General features: G+C 33.7%; 3 protein-coding genes across 4 annotated transcripts; all 3 read right to left on the reverse strand.

The window, feature by feature from the left end:
• Positions 1-372: 372 nt before the first annotated feature.
• LOC7495809 (glycerophosphodiester phosphodiesterase GDPD1, chloroplastic) lies at positions 373-3,904 on the reverse strand. The gene is made up of 7 exons (XM_024599814.2): positions 3,731-3,904; positions 3,469-3,653; positions 2,093-2,152; positions 1,692-1,973; positions 1,505-1,600; positions 1,214-1,410; positions 373-1,090 (listed from the first exon to the last, which is right to left on the reverse strand). The coding sequence occupies exons 1-7, from the start codon at positions 3,825-3,827 to the stop codon at positions 856-858; spliced, it is 1,152 nt and encodes a 383-aa protein (XP_024455582.1). The 5' UTR covers positions 3,828-3,904; the 3' UTR covers positions 373-855.
• A 7,696-nt stretch (positions 3,905-11,600) lies between these two features.
• Positions 11,601-14,061, reverse strand: LOC7495808 (double-stranded RNA-binding protein 3). Its single transcript, XM_024608110.2, has 4 exons — positions 13,667-14,061; positions 13,229-13,476; positions 12,856-13,075; positions 11,601-12,763 (listed from the first exon to the last, which is right to left on the reverse strand). Exons 2-4 carry the CDS (start codon positions 13,472-13,474, stop codon positions 11,796-11,798), a joined length of 1,434 nt encoding a protein of 477 aa, XP_024463878.2. The 5' UTR covers positions 13,475-13,476; positions 13,667-14,061; the 3' UTR covers positions 11,601-11,795.
• Positions 14,062-14,910: 849 nt separating this feature from the next.
• LOC7495807 (probable protein S-acyltransferase 7) lies at positions 14,911-21,750 on the reverse strand. Of its 2 annotated transcripts, none has more exons than XM_002298613.4 (5): positions 21,381-21,750; positions 20,062-20,244; positions 16,585-16,881; positions 15,867-16,100; positions 14,911-15,741 (listed from the first exon to the last, which is right to left on the reverse strand). In XM_002298613.4, the coding sequence occupies exons 1-5, from the start codon at positions 21,477-21,479 to the stop codon at positions 15,217-15,219; spliced, it is 1,338 nt and encodes a 445-aa protein (XP_002298649.1). In that variant the 5' UTR covers positions 21,480-21,750; the 3' UTR covers positions 14,911-15,216. The 2 variants fall into 2 exon arrangements, with proteins under 2 accessions (XP_002298649.1, XP_024446571.1); XM_024590803.2 differs by having other exon boundaries at positions 15,867-16,010; positions 21,381-21,746.
• Between the last annotated feature and the right edge of the window lie 1,249 nt (positions 21,751-22,999).

Consider the following 22,999-nt stretch of genomic DNA (forward strand, 5'->3'; position numbering starts at 1 on the left):
AAGTGGCCTTCCATGCCCCTCAAATTAATGTAACGCCCTTTGCATTGCCATGATTAGACATGAATCTTTTTTTTATGGTCAAATAAATGATTTAAATGAGTAATATGAAGTGAAATTTGATCATGTCTAGATTAATTTCATTTTTACAATTTTGTACTTATAAAACATTGAAAAATTCATCCCAAGCTTATATTCCTTATCTCAATTTTTTTTAGTTGAAGAAATACATTTTCTCTATAGCATATGTTGTTAAATACAGTTTTGATTTGATAAATTAATTTTATAAATTCACGATTTAGAATTTAATTTGAGTTGAGTTTTAATTTGAATAAAAAAGAATTTTAATCAATTCAAACTTTTGTAACTCACAACTCAGCCAAACTCAATTCAAATTCGATTATGTCAGTATAAAAAATTGTAAAAAGAAACAAGAAAAAAATTACACCATTTTGATAAAAAGAAAAATGATCGATTTAGGATTTAGATTGAGCTAATAACACAAATTGATTCACCGATACAGATCTTTCTTCAAGTCAGACCCCTGAGCCAGGCTGCAAGTGGCTTCAAGCAAAAAGCTGACGGAGGCCATGTAACAAGAACTCCATATTGATGGGAAGCAAACAGATAAAACTAAATACAAGCCCTGTTTTGGGGATCAACAGCTGCCTGTGATATCATTAGGGGGGGGGACAAGCCCTGTTTTGGGGATCAACAGCTGCCTGTGATATCATTTGGGGGGGGGGGGGGGGGATTCATCGTAAGAAAGGTAGAAGAGATGAGATTATTTACAAGCATAAAAAAGGAGGGACCAAAACTGCTAAACTTCTAGTGAAATTATACAAAAAGGGCATGGGATTAATGCTGTATCAATTCTGGAATGAGCTTCAAAAGAAATGAAAGCTCCCTCTGTGAGAATTTGGGCTTTGATTTCTCCTCCATCTCATCATGCCCTTCTGCTGAACTCTCTGCTTCTTCCACCTTTGATGGCCTTATCAGATCAGATACCGCCTCAGTGATCTCTTGAACCAGATCAACTATCACTCCATCGATACCCATTAAATGTTGTATGTAAACAGCTTCTGATACATTACTACAAAACAAAACACAATTAGTACCTTGACAAGGTTTGACCTTTGATTTTTCATGGATGAAATTCTTTTACCAAAATCGCATAAAAGAGCGAATTTCAAAGTCAGAAAATCCAAATACTTACTTCAATTTTCCGTAAGTTATAAGTGAAAGCTTGGCATCCTTGATCTTGGATACTGCCCCAGGGTTCCTAAAAACCGCTTTGACCTCAGATACAATCCCTTGCAAACCACCCTCCAAGCACACCTTTATAGCCTCCTCTAAGGAATTTCTCCTTACATCATAGAAAATCTCAACACCCCCATCTGTCAAGAAGTAAACCTGTAATGCAATAAAAAAAAAACAACAATCATCAATACAAGATAAAGAGTACCATGCTTACATAAATAACAAATAATCAAATTTAACAACTTACAGGGTAGGTGCTCTGCAGTTTTCTGACAAGCAATGCTGCATCAGGTTGGAATGATGAGAAAATAATAGGCCTATCCTTACCATGCTCAAATACCACCTGCACCACAAAATTCATGCCCCAATTAAGGAAAATCTCTTGTTTAAGCTAAAAAAGGGGTCTTGATTAGCAAAAGGTCGTCCATATATACCTGCAAGATGGCTTGAAGAACACGAATGAGATAATCTTGCTGGTAGACAATGTGATTATCGAATTTTAATTCAATGTTAAAGCCAAGTGAAGGCTCCACTTGTTGAAACGCATCTTGCAGAGTGCACAATGAGTCATCTTTCTCTACATTCCACTCTACTATTTTCCCATCTTTTGTTTTCCTAACCAAAGATTTGCCTGATTTTCCTGCTTCTTTTTGGGGTCCATAGCATAGGAATTCAGACAGGGAAAGTTCTGTCACTCTCTTCTCGAAAATGATGCCCTGAAATTGCAAATAAATTCATAACTTCAAAATTATTTATGTTTCTAAATAATAAATTGAACCCATAAGATTCTTACGTAGCCAAAAATAGAGATTCCGAATGCATTGGAGACACTTACATTATCTACAGAGAGGATGAAGTCGTCATGGAAAATGACTGGACAATCATCTTTTGTGACCTACAAAAACGACAATTCGTTTTTTCACATTTTCTTGCCTTTGTCTCTCATCCAGCTCCATACTTTTATTTTGAATTCTATTTCTTTTTTTTCAGAAATAAAAGATAATACATGCAAAAATAAGCACAATCAGTTCCTTATCCTCCCATCATTAAATTTAACCAAAAAAAAAAAAAGAAATAGGGTTTCACAGTGCGCCACTTGTTCACACACAAACTTTTCATTGTAGTATTTATTTGCAACGCTCACGAGCTTTTTTTACACTGGTTTTCAAAGTTTACTTGTCATAAAACTTCAATTCGTTAAAATTTGAGTTTTTTTTATTAAAAAAAAAAACTCAGCCTTGATTTCCTGTTCAACGAAGGTGGTAAAAAAAATGCCGCAATGGACAACAAGTCCGATCTCGTCTGCTGTTTTTATTTTTTAAAAAAGTCAAGCATGCTTGGCTTCTTTTTTTTTTAAAGTCAAACAATATCTCAGGTCATCCTTTCTCGTCCAGGCATGACTGGGCTTAGCTATCTAAGTTATTTTTTAATTTTCTTTTTTTTAATATTCTAAATTAAAATCCTTTTCAAATAAAATAATTATAATGATATTTTAAAAGTTATAGGATGATAACATGCTTTTCAAATAAAATTAAAGGTTTTTTTATAATAATATAAGCAACTATTTTATAAAAAATTATACATGATTCTAATATGTACAATTTAAAAAAATTCATGAATATTCAATAATAATAATAAAATATCTATTTTTTAGATCTTAATTGTGCATTTTTTTATACAGCTATTTTGAATTAATTATACCTTTATTTGCATATATTTTGTTTTTTATTAAAAATTTTTTTTCAAATCATAATATATTTTTATTCAAAAAAATCAGGTTGTGAATAAAAATTATAAGTTTCTATATATATATATATATAAAAAAAAAAAGGTCTAAAACTGTACACGGCAACCACTAACTAAGAGATCCAAGTGATTGCGTCCCGTCCCAAATAGAGGGTGATCAAAATTTATTTATTTTTATTTAAAATTAATTTTTTCATACTTTTGTATTGTTTTTACTTATTTAAAAAATAAAAAATATATATTATTTTAATATATTTCTTAACCACCTTAAGTGATACCATGCTTACAGACATCACCTCAACGTAAAAGAAAAAACACCAGATTCGAAGAACTTAAATTCCATTGTTTTCCAGAAAAAGGAAAAACACAACCACAAAAAAAAGGAATTCCCAGCAAGCACAGAAACAAGATTTTCTTTCCCTTCTTAGAACGAAATAGGAAGCAAAAAGATGCTGATGATTATACCTGAACATCGAATTCGATGAAATCAATGGGGTGTTTAGCAGCACTATTAAAAGACATAATGGAGTTCTCTTTAATAGCTTTCATCCTACGATCTGTTGATTGCAAGATATTCATTCCATTCCCTCTATGCCCAAACACCAAAAACTTTGGTGTCTTGAACGCAGCTTCTCTATTCAATTCAACTCCTGCAAAAAAAAAACCCAAAACCCACATCAAGAAAGTCCAAGAATCAATCAAAAAAGCTCTCCTTCTGGCAATTTACCTTTGGAGAAACGAGTTGAGCAGAGAGAAAGAGAGGCATTCTCAGGGACGTGGTCAAGATTAGGAACATCAGAGACATGAACAGCTTTAAGAGCCATAATAACTGATTAGGTAAAGAAAATAGGATTTTGGAGTTTGCTGTGCGAGGACAAGGGATTGGAGAGGGGTTTATATATTTGTGGGGAGGAACGGGAACTGGGTGGATGGATCTCCACGTAGAATATTCCACTCTGTGCGTTATTATATCCTCTTGGATATTCCAAAAATCCTCTGCTTATTTCCTGTCTTAAACCCTTTTCGGTTTATAGTCTTTGTCAAAAGTTTTTTTTTTCTGATTAATTAATTAATGTGTTTTTATTATTTTGTTCCCTTCTAGCGGTGAGGATTTAATTAGGTGAGACGAGGAGCATTTTTTTAATTTAATGGGAGAGTGACACGTCGCATTCTGCCATTCAGATTTATTTTCTAGACAAGACTCAATTTTGCCTTTTTTTTCTATAGGGAAATCTTACAGTACTCTTTAAATCCATAAATAATTATAGGTCTATGGCATTTTAGAATTTCTAATTTATTGAATCATTTTTTAAAAAAATATTGTCTGTTTTAATAAGTGGACCAATGGGTGATCAACAAATAATAGTATAGAGCGTGCTAGATTATGCTCACCTAAGCCCCACCCACCGAGTCAAGAATATTCCAAGGAAGGAAAACGATTTGTGGATGCAAAAATGAAAAACGCGTATAACTGGTTATGGAATTATTATTTTTTTGTTTCTTCTATTTTACTTCAAGAACAAAAAAGAATATCCAAAGAATATTTTTGGTAGATGCCAGAGAAGAATAAAAACGCAATTAAATTCTGTTGCGACTTGATGAAAAGGAGGAGGGATGGGTGGAGGCATCTGGAAATCATAAAAACTTTATTTTTAAAAAAACACAAAAATAAGTATATAAACAACTAAAACCCTGTTTATTTTTGTGTTTCGTAAATGCTTTTAAAAAAAATAATTTTTTATTTATTTTTTTATTTACTTCAAATTAATATATTTTTATTGTTTTCATATCATTTTAATGCACTGGTACCACAAATAATTTTTAAAAAATAAAAAAATATTATTTTAATATATTTTTAAATAAAAAATATTTTAAAAAATAACTATAATTACAGTTAACTTTAGACTTTCCTTCAATACTTCCCTTAAATTAATGGGGCTGATTTTCAATAATAATAATAATAATAATAGCACTGACAGGAACGGTGAGTGTGCAGTGAGGAGGAGCCAGCAAGGCATGGATGGACAAGGGACCATCGGTTGTTACAGGGAGAAGATGGGGGATTTAATAGTTTAATACTGGTAAGAATGCATACATGATGTGTAGCCACGGTAGGCTTACGTGTCCTTTGACCCACAAAAATAATTTAAGTCACTTTCTTCTGTCTTTTTGTTTTTTCTTTCTATTAATGAACATGAAATTAAAGAATGGACTATACTGCTAGGAAATTTAATAATTCAGGGATTGAAAATTAGATTTTAAACAAAAAAGAACCGGTTAATAATTTTATTAGAATACAAGGACCAAGTTTATAATCAACTCAGTTAACAACCATGAACTAATCAATACAATCCCAATCATTTTTTTATTTCTTTTCTATAGATTATATCAAAACAATTAAAACGTAAAGCAAAATTCTGTAGCCACACTCGTATTTTTCTATTCATTGTTACAATAAAATGGTCATTTTCCCCCTTTTGAATTAGAAGTGTTTTTATCTTTTTCACACACCAAATTAGTCATTATAAGTTTGTTTAGGAATATTATTGTATTTTATATATAATAATAAATAATATAATACCAAAAAACCCTTGGAGCCATAAAAACTAACACTATCATGGAGGGGTATTTTTGCCTTTATCTTTTTTTATCCGTAATACAATTACACATATGCCTTTTTGTCTAGAAAAATTACAATATGAAGTTAAGGGTAATAGGGTCTTTTTACCTCAGATTTTTTTTTGTAAATGTCAATTTGAGCAAGAGTAATTACATCATTTAATATAAAATTTATATTATTTTATTTGGAAAAGTTGTTGGCATGTGTGGCGCTTTCTATTGAAGAAAAATATGTTATTGCCATCTCATTTTATTTTTCATCGTGTCCTTTTCATTTTTAGGTGCCGCGTGTAAACTTGCGGTATTCGGTTTATTACTGGTGGCCCTTTTTTTCTCCTTTTCATTTCTCTCTCCTGCATAAAAAATGAGCTTTGGTCCTCATTTTTTATTAGTCTTTTATATTCAGTCCTTTTGGTTTTTATTTTTTTTATTTTTTCCTTTTTGTTTTTGTTAAACATTTATTTATTTTCAATTTAATTCTTCAATTCTAATTTTTCATATATAATTTGATTTCTTAATTGTTTTTCTTGGTTTTTTTATCAAAGTTTTTATGGTTGTCAATTTTATCCTTCAAATCAAGTTTATAGTTTTTGTTTTTTTAACAACAACAATAATAGTAATAATAATAATAATGCCAATGATACTACTAATAGTGATAATAATAGTAATAATAATTGTTTCTTATAATAATAATAATTGTAATGATAATAGTAATGATTGTGTTAATAATAGTAATAGTAATAAAAAATATTGAAAATCAAATTTGAAATATAAAAAAAAATTAAAGAGGGATAAAATTGAAAAAGAATTTCAATTTTATAAATTATTTCAAATAAAAAAAATAATCAAAAGAACATGAATCAAATATAAAGGGGTAACAGATTGAAAGGTTGTTTTGAAATCATAAAAGGGCAGGCGTGGATATCGAGTAAAGGAGAAAAAAAAAGGGAAAAAAAAAAAAAAGACTGCCAACACCAAACCAGATGATTGTTGGTTACATGCACCACCTTATCATGAAGGGGATGTCGAGATGATTTCAACGCCACCGTGGAAGGCGGTGTTTGGTAACTATATGACCCCACACACACCTCTTGAAAGGGACAAGGCTAGTCACGCGCTGACATGTGCATCGCACGTGTGAGTCATTTAAAAAAAATATATATTTATATTTATTAAATAACAAACTTACTCCTAAATCAACATAATAATAATAATAATAATAATAATAATAATAATATTAATATGCATGAAAAAAGTGAAAAATACTTAATTGCTTCCATTTAACTTTTACCATGACAAATTGACTATTGTGAAATTACTGAATTACTCTAATCGTGAGTTAATTGGTTTGGTTGGAATGATAAAATAAGATTTTCATTGTGTATTGTCATAACGAGAACCCCACTCCTTTAGATTTTGTTAATTGTTACCGGGGCCTTGAATCAGTGGGCAAAAGGCCGATAAGGTTATTAAGATTATAGGTTTTTTCGAGTGGAAGGTAGTGGGTTTTCCGGTGGCTTTTGGTCGCTGGGGAGGAATTTCATTGGATTGATTGATGAGGTTAGATACGAGGATCAGTTCACTTCATAAAGTCTTGTGTGGTGGCTTATAGCTGGTCTCCATCATACAATATATTATAATTAAAAGAGAGTCATTTTACTGTAAATAGTCATAAAATATTGGTGGTTCTTGGAGAAGTGATTGGTTACGGGGGGATATCAATGAAATTAACAAGTTTTTTTAAAAGTATTTTTAGTTTAAAAATACTTTAAATTTATGTTTTTTGATATTTTTTAATAATTATAATATACTAATATAAAAAAATAAAAAAATATCTTAACATATTTTTTTAAAAAATACACCCCGACTAATATACAAGCATTCTTCCATCATCGATCTCCTTTCAATTGTACACCTCTGCGGATGTATTATTGCCATGGCCAAGCATCAAGAAAGATGGCAGTAGACAACAAATGTTTTTTTTTTTTTTGCTTGAAAATATAATTGTGATTGCTTTTTAAAATAATTGTTATTCAAAAATATATTAAAATAATATTTTTTTATTTTTTAAAAATTATTTTTAACATCAGCATATCAAAATGGTCTAAAAACACTAAAAAAATATTAATTTGAAGTAAAGAAAAAATTAAAAAAATTAATTTTTTTATAAACATTTTTGAAACGCAAAAACAAACAGGACATAATCTTGGTCCGATGTATAGGCCCTAGGATTTAAGCCATTCACGGATAATTCTTCTGCACATGAACAATTTGAAGAGCGATGGAAAATATGAAAATTATATGTTATCCTATGTTTAAGAATATGATAAACCATTAAAGTGTCGCAGATTAATAAATAATTTTTGGAGTGCTAGCTGTCCTTGCCTTCACCTTCGTTGCCATGCCTCTTCCGACTCCTCGGAGAGCTTCAAAATTGTTAATGTTTATTGAATTATAATCTTAAAATAGTATTTTAAGATTTGTCATTGACAATGGCGATTTTATAATTTTATTTTAACTCTTGACTAGTAAATAGGATAGCATGTTAGAGCAACAACAATTCTTTTGATTTAAAAAATTAACAGTCAATTCTTTTGACGTCCCTTTTTTTTTTTGAGTTAATCAAAAGAGATTAATTAATAATAATAATAATTACTTGAGTTTCAAACTTGAAGTTTGATTTTATTAATTAATAATAATAATAATAATAATCCATTTTGTTTTACCTTTTCTCTCTCTTTCAAAAGAATAAAACGTAAGTATTCTGATATCATTATAATTTTTTAAAAGGTAACTCTTTCAGTTTCGTATATAAATTTTTATTTATATAGAATCTTTGAAAAGACCTTCTCTCTAGTTATTTAAATAAAAAGTTTAGAAATGACTATTCCCACTATGATTATTCTATGTATGATAATAAATATAGTTGAAATAATTACATCAATAGTTGCATTGACAATTATCTTCGTTCTCAAATCAGGATTATTAGTTCTATTTTAAATGGTAGTGAAAATTACAAAGAAAGTTATATTTCTACTTATATTTCGGGTGAAAGTAGAAATAATAGTGAAAACAGGAATTCCAGGCTAAGAACTAGCACTGGCAGTGATTTTGCTCTAAGAGAAAATTCTAATGATCTCGGCGTAACTCAAAAATACAAGCATTTGTGGGTTCAATGTAAAATTTGTTATGGATTAAATTATATAAAAAAAATTAAATCAAAAACGAATATTTATGAACAATGTGGATATTATTTGAAAATGAATAGTTCAAATAGAATTGAACTTTCGGTTGATCTATTATTAGAATATAATAATATAGAAAAATTGAATTTTTTTCTTTTTCATTACCAACTTCTCTTCCTCTATTTCACCAAAAAAAAAATATTATTATGAGAAATCTCAAATCTAGCTACCAAGTTAACTTTATAAATTTACAAAGAACAAAATTAATCAAACAAATTCAAAAAACACAAAAAATAATTGATCAAATTAAAAACATTAAAATAACAATGAATAATTGACATAAACACAATAGGTTGTGCTTCCTATCTTAAAATCCCTAGCAATCTGTAAATCTAAATTGATTATCAAAATTGTGAGCACTAAAAGTGATAAAGATATTACATTTAGATTTCAAAATATTTTTTTACTTATCTATCTCTTTTTTTCTTCTTCTTATATCTATCTCATTTCTATAGAATAACTATTAATAATTATTCATTTAATTCTATAAAATCTCTCATAGTAACCCATTATAAAGAAGGCAGTGGCAATATCAATAATGTTTGCATATAATGTCTAGGGCCAAGGGTATATATAAGTCCCGAATCTGGCAAGTTATCTTCTTCAAATTGGGCCAGCCCATGAAACATTAAATTAAGATTTAAGATTAAGATAATAGATTACAATTTTACAATGCTAATATTAAGGTTTTATAAGTTCTTAAAAGTGGTGGTGTTGGAAATTGTATTGGCGTTACAGCGGCGGTGAGTGCTGGTTGCTGTAGGATGGTGGTTATGGTAGAGTCAATAGTCCAGCTACAATGAAATGATGGGGCGATCTGATAAACATTAAGGGTCAAAGTGAAGATAAACAAGTATGATAAAATAAACTCTTTACATGGACTTGATTGAAAAACGCAATAAACATAAGGATCAGATTTTAAAATTTTAAAATTTAGAGGGCTACTACCCTGAAAACACAATGTAGCGCTGCACTTGGGTGGAGTGGTGATGATTGTAGCAGCGGTGAAGTAGTGATTACAATATTGATAGCTCCAAGAAAAATATATTTTTTCTCTGACAAGGTTAAAAAAGATTTCTCCGAACTAGCAATATTTAGGAGTGAATCGGGAAATGTTTTTCTTGGGAGGAGATGTGGAGAAGATGCAAAACAACTTCTTCAGATTAGCAATAAAAGACAGATTCCCAGTAGCTTGTGATTTTGGAGATACATCAACCTGTCCAACGATGATATAGCACTCTGTTCAAAGTTGAAGAAAAAGAGAAGAAAAACCACTTTTCAACTGCTCAGAATCAATGTTTCTTTGAAGTTAAACTTTCTTTTGCTTTCTTCAAGTAAAAAAGCTGTTTCCCTTTATGTAACTGTTGAATTTTTCAAAGAGCAGTACTTTCTGCCAAGAGTGGCAGGGGTGGCTTGATCTTTTGTTGCCTGCAGATTTTGTCCCAAAAGGGTGCATCTTGCATCAATGCTTCCTTGATTTTGGGCAATTACACTAGGCATTCTCTCAGCTAAGATGATCTTTGTCCTCAGCTCTTTCGTTCATCTGCACAATTACATGGCGTGAAGGGACCCTTGTTGAATTCCAGCTAGAGCCTCTCACAGGGATGAGAGACTATGAGAGACTTCCTTGCTGCAAATATGCTTGGCCTCTTACAGGGGATCGGTCTTGTCTAAAATGGTGGTCTAGGAACCAGAAAACGTGCACATTGAACACATACATGCATGTTACCAGCCACAGAAGATGCATTGTAGGACCTCAAAACTAAAAAAACATTAACAGGGCATGTGCTGCTCCTTGTCGCTTGTTCCTAAGCTACAAGAAGCAGGCTCCAAATGCATGCATGAGAGCTTCTCCAGTGTAGATGCTTGGAAAGTTAATATATATATATCATTTTTCATACTTCGAGGAGTGTTAAACAAAAAGTTATTTTATTTTAGTTTTTTATAAAGAAGCTAAAATACTGTTTATTGCAGGAACTTTTTTTTTCCTTGATGAGTTGACCTGAATTAATTTTTTAGTTTTTTTAATTGAGTTTTTTAATTGTCTTTTAATATATACGCATTGTCTTTAGAGTTATCTGATCAACTAAATTATATATCAAGTTATTAAAATACAATTTATTCTTCATGCAAAGTGCAAACCATAAAAAAAGAAGATGCTCTTCTTACAATGGACCACGGCTGCTAAAGTTTCTTGCACAAAAATACTAAATTTGCTACGTGCTAAAAGTCAAACCTTCTTAAATGGGTCCACAGTCCACACACAAAGAGAAGGGAAAATCAATGGTAGGAGATGATACTCATTGCAGTACCAATTTTACCCATGTTTCGAACATGGAATGCCCAAAATGCACCTAAATCGTAACGGATACTTGGCATTTGAAAACTCAAACCCATAAAAAAAAATTATTTAAAAATCTGCTATGCAGAAAACCAAAAAAATATTATAAACAATGTGAGAGTAAATGGCTAACAATAAAGGAGGAGGAGAAGAAGATGAAAGCATTAATGGAGAAGACAAAACTAATAAATTTTGGTCTCAGAACTGAGTGTAAATTAATTGCTTGCGTTTATCGCTGCAATTGTCTGCTTGGTCCTCCCTCAGTCTGCCATCATTGCTACCCCCATCTCTCACTCTCTCTCTCTCTTTCTTATCTCCTGCAACCCACTCTCCCAGATCACATTTAATGCTCTTCTCTCTCCCTCTCTCTCAGTTAATGTAAGGTGGAGTAGTCGAGTAGAATTTATAGGAGTATTATATAATCAGGCGTATCAATACAAAAATTTAACCTTTAGACCCCCCATGAGACAAAACCATGGTTTGTTTTTGGAAGGCAAAAGAAAAAGGACCGATTTTGTTTAACAACCAACCCCATAATAATGGGGGTTTAAACAAGATTTGTCTTTTCTTCAACTTATACTGCTAATTCATAATAATTGTAGCTTGTTTTTGAATTCGGTAGAACTCGGTTGAGGATTTGACTCTGTCTTGTTGAGCATTGATACCTCAGCTACTCCTTTGAAGGTAGAATGGGAAGGAGCACCTGTAGCTGATGATGATTGTGGGGGTCTGCTTGGTGATGGTGGTGCTGCACAAACTGGGATCACTGACCTTATTTGAACAGCTGGTGCAATCCTGTGAGGGTTAAACCCTCCAGTGAACATAGGCCTTGGAACATGGGTACTTGAGGGTGTCTTGATGGAAATGGATGCCATTGGAGATGGATTTGTAGACCCAAAAATTCTGCTACTAATGTGGGTTGATTCGTGCTGGCTAGTGTTATCAGGCAAGGAAGTGACTGGCTTCCCAGTATTGGAGAAAGGAAATGGCCTGTATAATGAACTTGATCCGTAAAGATTACTTGAACTTGAATTGCTGGCACTCTCCTTTTCAATGTGTTTCTTGATGACATCTGGTTTAGTACCTAACCATTCTTCTTCATCCTTTAAATGCTCTTCAAGTGGGACATGAACTTGTGATTTTCCCTTAACTTGTATTGGAATAGGCCTGTTCGATGAGTATAGAGATGGATTGTCTATATGTGAGGGCGGTGGCAAAATCTTTGAACTTGTTCTGGGTGGGGGTGGAGGAAGGAGAGACATAAAGGAGGACTTCTGCATTTGTGTTGAACCATCTAAGGTAGAATCCAATATAAGATCCAGGAGCCTCCGATGTGGATACAGTAGAAAGTTATTTGAGGTGGAGGAAGATGATGCACCGCTACTGTCTTTGTGCCCTCTAACCATTCTTCTTCTTGCTTGATTATGATCCCTCTTTCTTGCATATCTACCTTCATCTTTGGATCTGAAATTTGACAGTACCCTTGCCACAACTGCTTGATCTTGTTCTTCACGAGTGTCTACTTCTTTGCTACTCAAAGAGTCCAAGTTTGGAACTGCACAAAAATATATATTGATTACACAGAAAATGCAAGTAATGATATAATGGATGTGAGAACAAACAGGAAATAGGGGATGGAAGTTTTACATCTTTTCAAAGCGGACCAGGCTGCAATAGCTGCATTCTTCTCAGCTTGTTTCTTAGTCTTTGCTGGCTCACCCGTGAAATTCATACCAGCAAGCTCCACGGTACAAGTGAAAACTGGGACATGACCAGGACCTGATCTTACAGTGGTATATACAGGGAGGTTAAGCCCAGCTCTATGGGCAGTTTCTTGAAGTAGGTTCTTGTAAATTCCAGTCTCATCCTTTATTAAATTCCCAGAAAGAAACAATAAGACTAGACTCTAGAGTAACCAAATTGAAGACAAAATGGGTATCCATCGTTTAAACACCCTTAAGCAATCAAGAAAACTATCTAAAACAAACCAAGAAGAGGGATTTTGACAAAAGAAACTTACAAGAACTCTTGCTGTTAGAGACCTTGCAGGACCCCTTAAAGACAAAACATTAAGGGCAACTTCAGCAGCCGCATGCTCCGCCTGTCTCAATGTAGTGCAGTAACTTGGACTTTCAAAGATCTCACCATTAAAGTTCACAGAAGCTTTGAATCTTGGTGCATGATCAGGTCCTTCTCTAATGCAAGCATAAGAAGGGAGGTTGAAACAACTTCTTTGTGCAAGTTCTTGCAGTTGGTTCTTAAACATATCTATGCCAAAAAAGAACCACACAGCACACAAATAAATCAAACCTCTACTTGCATATGTATCTCCATCATTCCAGTCAAAACAAAAGCCAGTAAGTGACAAAAAAAACAACATAGAGACAACAGAGGGAAAAATCCATCATCTAAAGAGCCAAAAAAAACCTCGAAACTAAGACAAGATTAACAAACTCACCTACTAAGGCCTGATTTCTCACTTCATCCACATTGGCATATGCTCAAGACAAAAAAACATTTGCTGTTGGTATTTCCTATTGATGTCTTGTGTGAAGAAGAAAGAGGAGGAGAAATGATATGGGGTGCTGCAGTGAAAAAAAGGTCAAAGTGAAGCTTTAAGCCTAGAGTTTAATTGCCTTTCCTTTCCTCATCTTGATAGGTTTAATTACAGGCATAATAAATCTTGAACAATGTGGTTCAAGAAAGTAATAAAATAAATAAAATTTCCAACTCTCATTAAAAGAGGGGCGATTCTGACACCGAGGTGTGGTGTAGGCAAATTACAAAACACTCCGTGGGTTAGGTTCACTGGCTACTGAAATGACAGGTTTGAGGTTTATTGCCGCAATAATCACCCCAAAGGACTGGTTTTGACTATACAGTTACCTCGTTGTAGACGAGTCCCCTGAATTTGACCTTCAGATATTATAATCTTAACTTCTTTATCCAATGGATATTGCATGAGGCTAGGCTTATATGAGCCTGAGGTCAGGTTGATATGAAAATTTGAAATTGGCCTAACATCACAACTGTGGACCATCTTCCATCTTCCATCTTCCAGCCATGGCCAAGCCCAGTGTGCAAGCTATTGCTGGTCATAAGACCCAAATGTGTTTATCCCATGATGCACTTTAGCTATTGCTCAGAGGCAAGGACTGCAATCTGACAATTTTCCAAAATTTCTAGATCCCACCTGCCATCCAAGCCAAACAATCCATGGTAGCTATTTAGAGGTGTTTTGGGGTGGAGAGATTATTTTTTAAAGTATATTTTACTAAAAAAAATATTAAAATAATATTTTTTAACTTTAAAAAAATTATTTTTGAAAGTCAAGGCTGTGGATCGTTTTTCTCAGCCTGAAAAATATTTATGCGCTGACTGTTGAATTGAATTATTGCGAAGTGTCATTTAACTGAATTGACTATAGACTGCGGATGGTTCGAGCATCAGTACAATAAACATGGCACAGTGGCGCTACAACTCTCCTAAAACCAGGTTCTGGTTTGGATTCTGATGCATGTGTTTACCACATTTCATCAATGCCTCCCTTTCATCACCCTAAAACAATGAAGCTGCCGTAAGGTAAATTTAGGGTTATGCATGCTTGACCCCATTATTAATTGCAGGCCCAAAGGCAACAAAATGAGGAATCAAGCTACTGGCAGTCAAAACGATTGGCTCCCTGATTGAAAGGAAGAATCATAGGAAAACACTGACTGATTCCTCAAATAAAATGAGATTGAACACTAACTAATTCCAGAAATACAAGAATAAAAACTGACAATAGCTCACTCGTACTAACAACACACCATTCCATTCCACACCCTAAAAGCACAATGGTCAAACCAACAAAGACTTTCAAGCACCCCCTCTAAAGTTTCCCCATATTCCACATAATATATAGTTCGGAAGTTGAATAACCAACCATTTGGTCAGCAATCACCCCCAGCACTCACCAAATCAGTTAATCTTCCATTTCCTAGGTTTGGATGGAGGTCAAATCCACAACTATGATTGTCGGTTCTCAGTTGTTAAGCTGCCACTGCTGCTCCCACCACCCACAAGGTTAGATTCCCCCACTCTAGCTGCCAAAGCAAGAACTTCAGGTGACATCTCCCAGCTTCCACTTTTTCTTCCCCAACTCGATCGCCTAGGATGCAATCCACCACGGTCCCCAACTTCATCTACTGTGGTCCTGATATCCGGGGATAACTCGCCTAGTTCACCATCTTTTATGTTCAACCGATCATTGTTGGCAGGTTGTCCTTCGCCATCAGCCATAGCACTCATGTCTCCCCATACAGTTTTCCTACCCATTTCTATGTCACCGACAGCTTTACCCATATTTGGACTCATGAAGCCCCCACCAAGTGTCCGGGTGGGTAATGCAGGTTCCCGGGGCACCTTCGCCCTGAAATTGTTCTTAGAAGGGGAGATACTGGAGCAAAAGATCTCCTTGAAGTTCTCCACCAATCCTTTATAAAAAGGATTTGCCCGCCTATCATAGCGATATCGGAAATTCTCATAAGTGGTCTGAATAAGCAAGGAGAGCATTAGTGAAAGTGTACAGTTGATTACAAGGGAGAGTTCCATTCAGAGAGTGAATGAATGTACTTCTCCATAAAAGAGTTATGAAAAGAGGAACCTTGTTCTCTTACCTGATTTGTGCTGATGAGATACAGATGGAAGGCAGTAAGACCACCGACAAACCACATTGATATGAACGTGTAAACTATTAAAACAATGGAGGAAGGGGTTTTGATCATTGCTTTCCAAGTTGAGATGTTCTCTGATCCCATGATCTTCCTAATGTAGACCCAGCAGAAAGCAAAAACATATATACAAAGAAGGGTCGTTGATAAGACAAACATGAAGAAGAATCGATAATTTCTCTGCACCCAGAAGCATATCAATCAACGTAAGGAGAGATGACACTCAAAAAGATCACCAAGACACCAAACAAAATCCAGCTATTTTCCATGCCAGCAACTTGAGAAAAATTAATTCTAGAAACTTAACATCAGAATCTGCTAGTTTATATACATGAACCATTTAGATTCAATATGTTGATATTTCATTAAGTTTTCAGATTATCAGTAAGAAGTGGTGACCATATGTGTTCAAACACATCAAAGTTTGAGATAGCATCAACAAGAAAGGACTGACAGGTCCATATCAAGTTGAATTTTCCTGGTTAAAGAAAGCAGGACCTAACTTCAAGCTTGGGGTCCATCTAATTGTCACCCTTCAGCAGAAACAGCATTTCAGGAGGAGAGATGCACTGCAATATAACTACTTATCCTATCCAATTGATAGTGCTGAAGATCATTTTTACCGCTACAGTAACAACCATATAAAAAAAAAAGGATCACTTACCAAGCCAATACATTGCCCAACCCAAGGGCAGTGATGGTCAAATCTTTCAACACAGTTATTGCATATTGAACAATGCGAGCAGCGAGGTGGTCTGTAAAGCATGCAAGTATCACAATACTTAACCTTCACAGTCATTCCATTGAATTCCACCTCCTTAACACGTGGCAGACGTAATTGTGGAGTCTGACCAGACCCAACATCTGCACTCCCATCAAAGCCTTCAGGTTCTGGTGGATGTGCATTGCGTGGAATTATGCCAGGATCCCTTCCAGATGTTAGCAGGAGAAGAACTAAATCCTGAGACATCAGAGACATTTATGAGCTTCATGTTCAGTATTACAGAAACAGTTTCCCTATCATGCCCAGGAAAGACATTGAAGAGAGATTTCAGGACAGATTTAGAGCTTTCTCTCCAGGAACAAGATAGCCCTTTACAACACCATCACCATCCTCAAAATTAGGGTAACAAGTGCTTTACATGCATGGCAAGAGCTACATAAGTGTACACAGGTCAAAACAGCGTGGTGCAAGGTCTGAAATGCATTGGTTGTAGCAGATGAATCAGAAAAGGCAAAAACAGAATAAAATGGGGGATAATAACTGCACATCCCCAAACAATAAGGACATGGTATGATCCAATCATGGCATTCACATGATATTTTGCTAGACAAGGCCACATAAACTTACATTTCATATCACAAGCTACCCTAGCTTACATGGTAACCCTAACACCAGCCTATCTATATGATATACAAAAGAAAAAATGTAAAAAGGCTTTGGTAGAGACAAAATGAGCATTAACATCTGATGAATTATGTATAATCAGAACACCCTGAAATTGAATTATTATGATCAGTTGGCAATTATGGTATAATACTGCAAATACCCTTTTCTAATTCACTTATAAATCTAATTGGATTTGGTTGGTTATTAGTGATGACATAGATGGTCATTCATTGTTAATTCCCGAAAAAAAAATTTCTATTCCTAACAGTAATCCAATAGTTCCTCGATTGCTTTAAGCATATAATCATGAAATTAAACCCGGACCCGTCAAACTCTAAAAAGATATTTCAGTCAAATTGTAACTAAAAATTTATTTTTACTCGCACATTAGTGTAGTTATCTTCCGATCCATTGCAATATTTTAAATTTCTTCTTGTGCTTTGAAAGAAAGTCTTTTGGGTGAAACTTCATAAGATTTGAACCATACATAGTGCAACGATTTTCTTACAAGAAAATACATTTGCTGTTACAGGAACCTCATCTTATGCAGAAAAATACCATTCTTATTCAGTTCCAAAATTTCCTTTCCAGGTTCTCTAATGCTAAACATTTTGCCAATGTGATTACCATTGTAAAAAAAAAATTGTCATAGTTCACATATGCATGGTCAAATCACAAACTCAACCCAAGGTATTATTGATTTCTAATTTGTTATATTATTATTGTCTAAAGTTGGTTGTTATTGTTAATGTTGTTCTGTAAATGACTATTGATAAACAATAATGATATTGAAAAGATCAAAATCAATATATGTTTAATAATTAAATTTCTTGCTTTTATTTTATTTTATTAAGATTCACATGTTAAGAACATATTGTATCACGAGCATCACATGTGATGCAATGAGCTAGTATACAGAAACACTTACAATGATCTATTTCAATTTTTTTCCAATAATATTTAGGTACATAGTATGCATGTGCGCGTGTGACAGAATACATGATATACGTGAATGCATTTATCATTGAAGTGCAACCTCCTGCTTTTTTGGAGATTGGTTAATTGACAATACCTAGAATGCTATGCAAAGGATTTGCTTGCAACAAGTATGATCATTATTCATAATAAGAAAAGTCTATGCAGTAAAAGCAAAGCGAACATGGTAAGAAGAGGCAACAAACTAGGCTAGAGACAAGCTGGGGTTATGTATTGGATATTCAATGAGATTGCACGGAAAACTTCAGAATGGTAAGACACAGCACATCGACTCACTATCCTCTGCCAAAACTGGTGAAATGGTGACACGTAACAGCATAATGCTATATAATAAACCACCAAACATTTATCCCTCTTGAAAACTCGTCATTCTAAACAACTAACAAAATCAAGAAAGTACCTCAACAATGCACACCCTTGAAGCAATATCTTTTACAGAAGACATTCATCCACTAAACCTGCTCTACAAATTATGATAATGAGTTCCCACAACTCACACCTCTTATCCCCAATCTATATGATTAAGCAATATTTCCTATCCTGTCCAGCTTACAAACAACCTACTGTATATTTAACTTATGCTCTAAATTTCAGCATGGACAAATCTTAATGCCTACCCTTGAACCCCCACCATAACAACCCCCTTTTTTCTCCTGCCATCCTCTTTAGATGGATGAACAAGACTGGTTAAAATTGTGCTTAAATCTTTACTGGTGGCTCTCCAATAATCCCTGGCAGTGTACCAAAATAAAAACTACCCCATCTGGGTTCTCTGATATCTGAACCACATGCCAGAATTGGCTACCACTGTTGCCAAGAGGCTTTGAGGCACTCGCCTAGGCGCTCTGGTGAGGCCATGACGCCTTTATTAGCCTCAGGTGATGAATTTCAATGAAGCGCTGCCAAGGTGAGCGCCCTGTGAGTGGGCACCAGGCATTAAAGTGAGCACCTGCTTGAAATACTTCTTTTTCTGTTGGATTTTTTTTTAACTGATTTATGTTTTGACCTATTTGACTATTTTTTAATTTACCACGAGAAACAACTTAGGGGTAGTTTTGTAAAAAAACAAAGTTTAGGATAAAAAAGAATAAAAAATAATTAAAGTGGGAGACATTCAAGAAAGGACATTTGAAGAGAAACACCAACCACACTTTGCGTTGAACAGAGTCAGAGAACAACAGCATAAGTACAGAACAAGAAAGCATGGGTGAAGATGTTTTTGAAGATTAATGAATAATGATTATGATAATTAAGTTTTCTTTTTAATCTATTTAGCTACTTACTACTTTAAATTATCTTATTTTGTTTTAAGGGTGAGAAATATAACTTTATACAACTATGTTATGGTCATTTATATTTTCTTTTGATTTTCTAATAATCAAATCTTAATTGGGAAGATATATATTTTAGATTTATATAATATAATATAATACAATACATATATTTTCTTTTAATCTATAGCATATCTCCTTGGTTCATTCAGGTGTGCACCTAGTGCTTCGTGCGTCTTTTAGCGCCTTTCACCTTTGAGAACACTGTTGGCTGCTATAATCTTCACCAATATAATGAAGGGGGGGAAATACAGGGTCAACAAAAACATTGTTGAAACTGCTATTTTCGATTACAAGGTAAATTAAACATGTAAAAGGAATCTAAATGTGTTTGCAGAGAGAGTGGGAGTGGGAGTGGGAGTGGGGTGTGTGTGTGTGTGTGTGTGTGTGTGTGTGTGTGTTGAGCAAGAGAGAGAGAGCTCACATAAATAGTGAACACGACAGCAACTGCCATTATTGATATTCCCCAATCATCTGAAAAATCATCCATCAGCTTTCTGGCGACAAAGATACAGAATAGTGCTACTGGAGCAACAATCAGGAATACAGTCAATGCAAGCGATCTTACATCTGGTCCAAAAATAAACCTTCCTCGAAGAAAAAATATCTGCAGAAGAACATAATTCCAGTAAGTTCTTTGGAAAAAAATTGAAAAAACTCTGCATTCTTAGAATAAGAATGCAATTGTGGTCAATGCTGACTCTAAGTCCTGGGATCAACTAAAGTCTCATCATAAGCACGTTGGAAGCTGAATACTACACTTACAGTTCACCAATCTCAATTTCACATAGTTTGCCACATGGTCAATCAACCACAATTCAATCAATATCAGTTTCACTAACATTATATCACTATTTACAATGAGAAACAGGGTTAAGAAGCTCTCATATATTGTAAGAACTCAACCAGTTCTTGTTCAGCATCTAAAACCTCTGAATCAAACAATCAATTATGCATGTGATTTTCCTATTTCATCTTTCTTTATTTCTTATTCTACTTTTATTGTCAAATTTCTACTAATCCCAAAGGAGGTAGCATAGATTTATAGCGTGCAGAAGAATAAGTTCATGGATTCCCAACAATCATTTCAATTTCCGATGTAACAGAGAGCAAAATGAGAATCACAAATATTAAACAAACACAAAAAATAATTGCACTTCCACTGGGTGGTTATAAGACCACCCCTGATTTAAGAAAAAGCCAAATCACCCCATTACCATTCAAACAATCCTGAAACTTAAGCTACCAATTTTGAAGTCAAAACCACATCACATATCATTTTTTCCCATCAATCCCTTCGAACTTCTTGTTAGTTTTACTCGCAAAAGTGCAATTTGTTTCCCGGGTGCTGAATCTTATCATCACGATATTGACTTAAACAATCCCTTTCCATTTAATTAAAGGCCAAATAACTACAAAACCGAGTTCAACCTTGCCAAATATAGCTGATAATTGGTACACTCAATATTTTACTGAAAGGGGTTCATCAAAATTAGATTTTTTGTTGTTGCTGTAAACATTAACTCATCTGAAACTAGCATTTGTTACATTTTTTGTGATTTGACATGTACAGTTAAAAGTAGCTCTAAAGTCTGCATCTTTTCTTTCTTTTTTTGCTGATTCAGATTCTCCTTGAAAAGAAACAGAAAAGGTGTAACAAAATATGAGAATATTGGCATCTATCAGTCAATAAAAGGTTTAAGAACACAATAGTGAAAGAAAAATGATAAATGAGTGACTTACGTTACTGCCTTTCCAAGTTTGATAAACCCGCAAATCACCCGACCCGACTCCATTGGATCCAGTGTCCGATGATCCCTTTGGTGGTGGCACCACATACATTTCTCAATCGAATCTCTCTCTTCCTCTATCTCTATCTCTAAAACTCTCAATTCAAATCCCTCATAAACCCTATAAAACCATTAAAAATTACAGCTTTGACAAAGACTCTCTCTTTATTAGGCTTTCATGAACGTGGTGGGGCGGCTACCGGCGGTGGCGGGGGTTTTCCCGGTGTGTTCGGGAGTGACAGAAGGAAGGGGAGGGGAGAGTTTGATGTGGTGTGATGTGTATGTGTGTGCATGTGTATGTGGTAGCTTAACAGGAATGGAGAGAGGGTGATGTGGCGAGAAGTGATTGCATGTGGTTGAGTGAGATGGACCGGGGTAGTGGTGGACCGGGGTTGGTTGGTTTTTTAGCTAACAGGGAAACAGAGAGGTGTGGTTTTCACTCTGATTTCTTTTTATCTTTTTTTAACATTTAATTATTATTATTTAATTCATTTATTTGAAATATAAAAACTAATTTAAATCGGGTTTAAAAAAACGAATGACTTTATAAACCATCTCACGACTTTGTTGATCAGGCCACAGTCCATATTAACTTTTTATTTTTTTAAATAATATTATTTTAATTAATTCTTGTTAATTTATATTAACCTGAATAATAATAAAAAATCGGGTTTAATTACTTTAGTATATTAATAATTATTATTCTGTTTTCTTTCTTTGGCCTGTGGAACAAGTCAGGTCTACTTCTTCCTCCCACTTGAATACTTGCTGGATTATTCACTACTTTTGGTTTGATAATTCAACTAATCTCTCTCCAATTTTCAACTTGTCTAAGCCATTGTCATTTGTCAAGTTTCAGTTTTTTTTTCTTTTTGTATTTTTTTTGTTTCCATGTTTGATTTAGAGCCTGATTGATATTGTGTTAACGATTGTTTTTTAAAGTGTTTTGACTTGAAAATACATCGAAATAATATTCTTTTTATTTTTTAAATTTTTGATATCTATACATCAAAACAATTTGAAAACATTAAAAAAAATTAATTTGAAGTAAAATAAAAAAATATTTTTTCTCAAAAATACTTTTAAAACACCAAAATAAATCATCAAGTTTCCTTTTTCTTTATCTTGATTAAGAATATTTGCTTCCTTCTTTAGATTTCTAGTTTCAAACTCTGAAGTAAATATTTAAAAAATTTATTAGAATACACTAGTTGGATGTGAAAATAAGTCTTTAAAATCAATATTTTGAACATAAAAACAAAGTTGAATTGAATCCCGCCTTACCCTCTGATGAAATTTTTGATTCATAACTCTATCTTGTAATTAAAAAAGAAGAAGAAGAAGATGAACACGAAGAAATGAAGAAGAAAATCCAACCACGACAATATCTCCCATTTGACCACTCTAGCAGCCCGGTAGAATCATGTTAGATGTTTGTAGCATATGAATATGAATATCAGATACCTTATCAGATACTTATTTCAAGAGGTTTTTTAAATAAAATCTCGAATTTAAATTTTATGAATGAAATATATTATTATTAAAAAAAAGTTTTAATTTTTAGTGTTTTGA

This window comes from Populus trichocarpa, chromosome 1 (assembly GCF_000002775.5).
Source record: "Populus trichocarpa isolate Nisqually-1 chromosome 1, P.trichocarpa_v4.1, whole genome shotgun sequence".
Lineage (NCBI taxonomy): Eukaryota > Viridiplantae > Streptophyta > Magnoliopsida > Malpighiales > Salicaceae > Populus > Populus trichocarpa.

Bases quoted from the DNA above. Each gene is read 5' to 3' on its own strand.
- LOC7495809 (XM_024599814.2), bottom strand. From the start codon at position 3,827: ATGGCTCTTAAAGCTGTTCATGTCTCTGATGTTCCTAATCTTGACCAC. The intron at 3,654-3,730 runs GTAAATTGCCAG...TTTTTTTTGCAG, and splicing joins CTCAACTCGTTTCTCCAAAG to GAGTTGAATTGAATAGAGAA. The intron at 1,411-1,504 runs GTAAGTTGTTAA...ATTGCATTACAG, and splicing joins AACTGCAGAGCACCTACCCT to GTTTACTTCTTGACAGATGG.
- LOC7495808 (XM_024608110.2), bottom strand. From the start codon at position 13,474: ATGTTTAAGAACCAACTGCAAGAACTTGCACAAAGAAGTTGTTTCAAC. The intron at 13,076-13,228 runs GTAAGTTTCTTT...AATTTAATAAAG, and splicing joins CTCTAACAGCAAGAGTTCTT to GATGAGACTGGAATTTACAA. The intron at 12,764-12,855 runs GTAAAACTTCCA...ATTTTTGTGCAG, and splicing joins CTGGTCCGCTTTGAAAAGAT to TTCCAAACTTGGACTCTTTG.
- LOC7495807 (XM_002298613.4), bottom strand. From the start codon at position 21,479: ATGTATGTGGTGCCACCACCAAAGGGATCATCGGACACTGGATCCAAT. The intron at 20,245-21,380 runs GTAAGTCACTCA...GTTCTTCTGCAG, and splicing joins AAACTTGGAAAGGCAGTAAC to ATATTTTTTCTTCGAGGAAG. The intron at 16,882-20,061 runs GTGAGCTCTCTC...CTGATGTCTCAG, and splicing joins CTGTCGTGTTCACTATTTAT to GATTTAGTTCTTCTCCTGCT.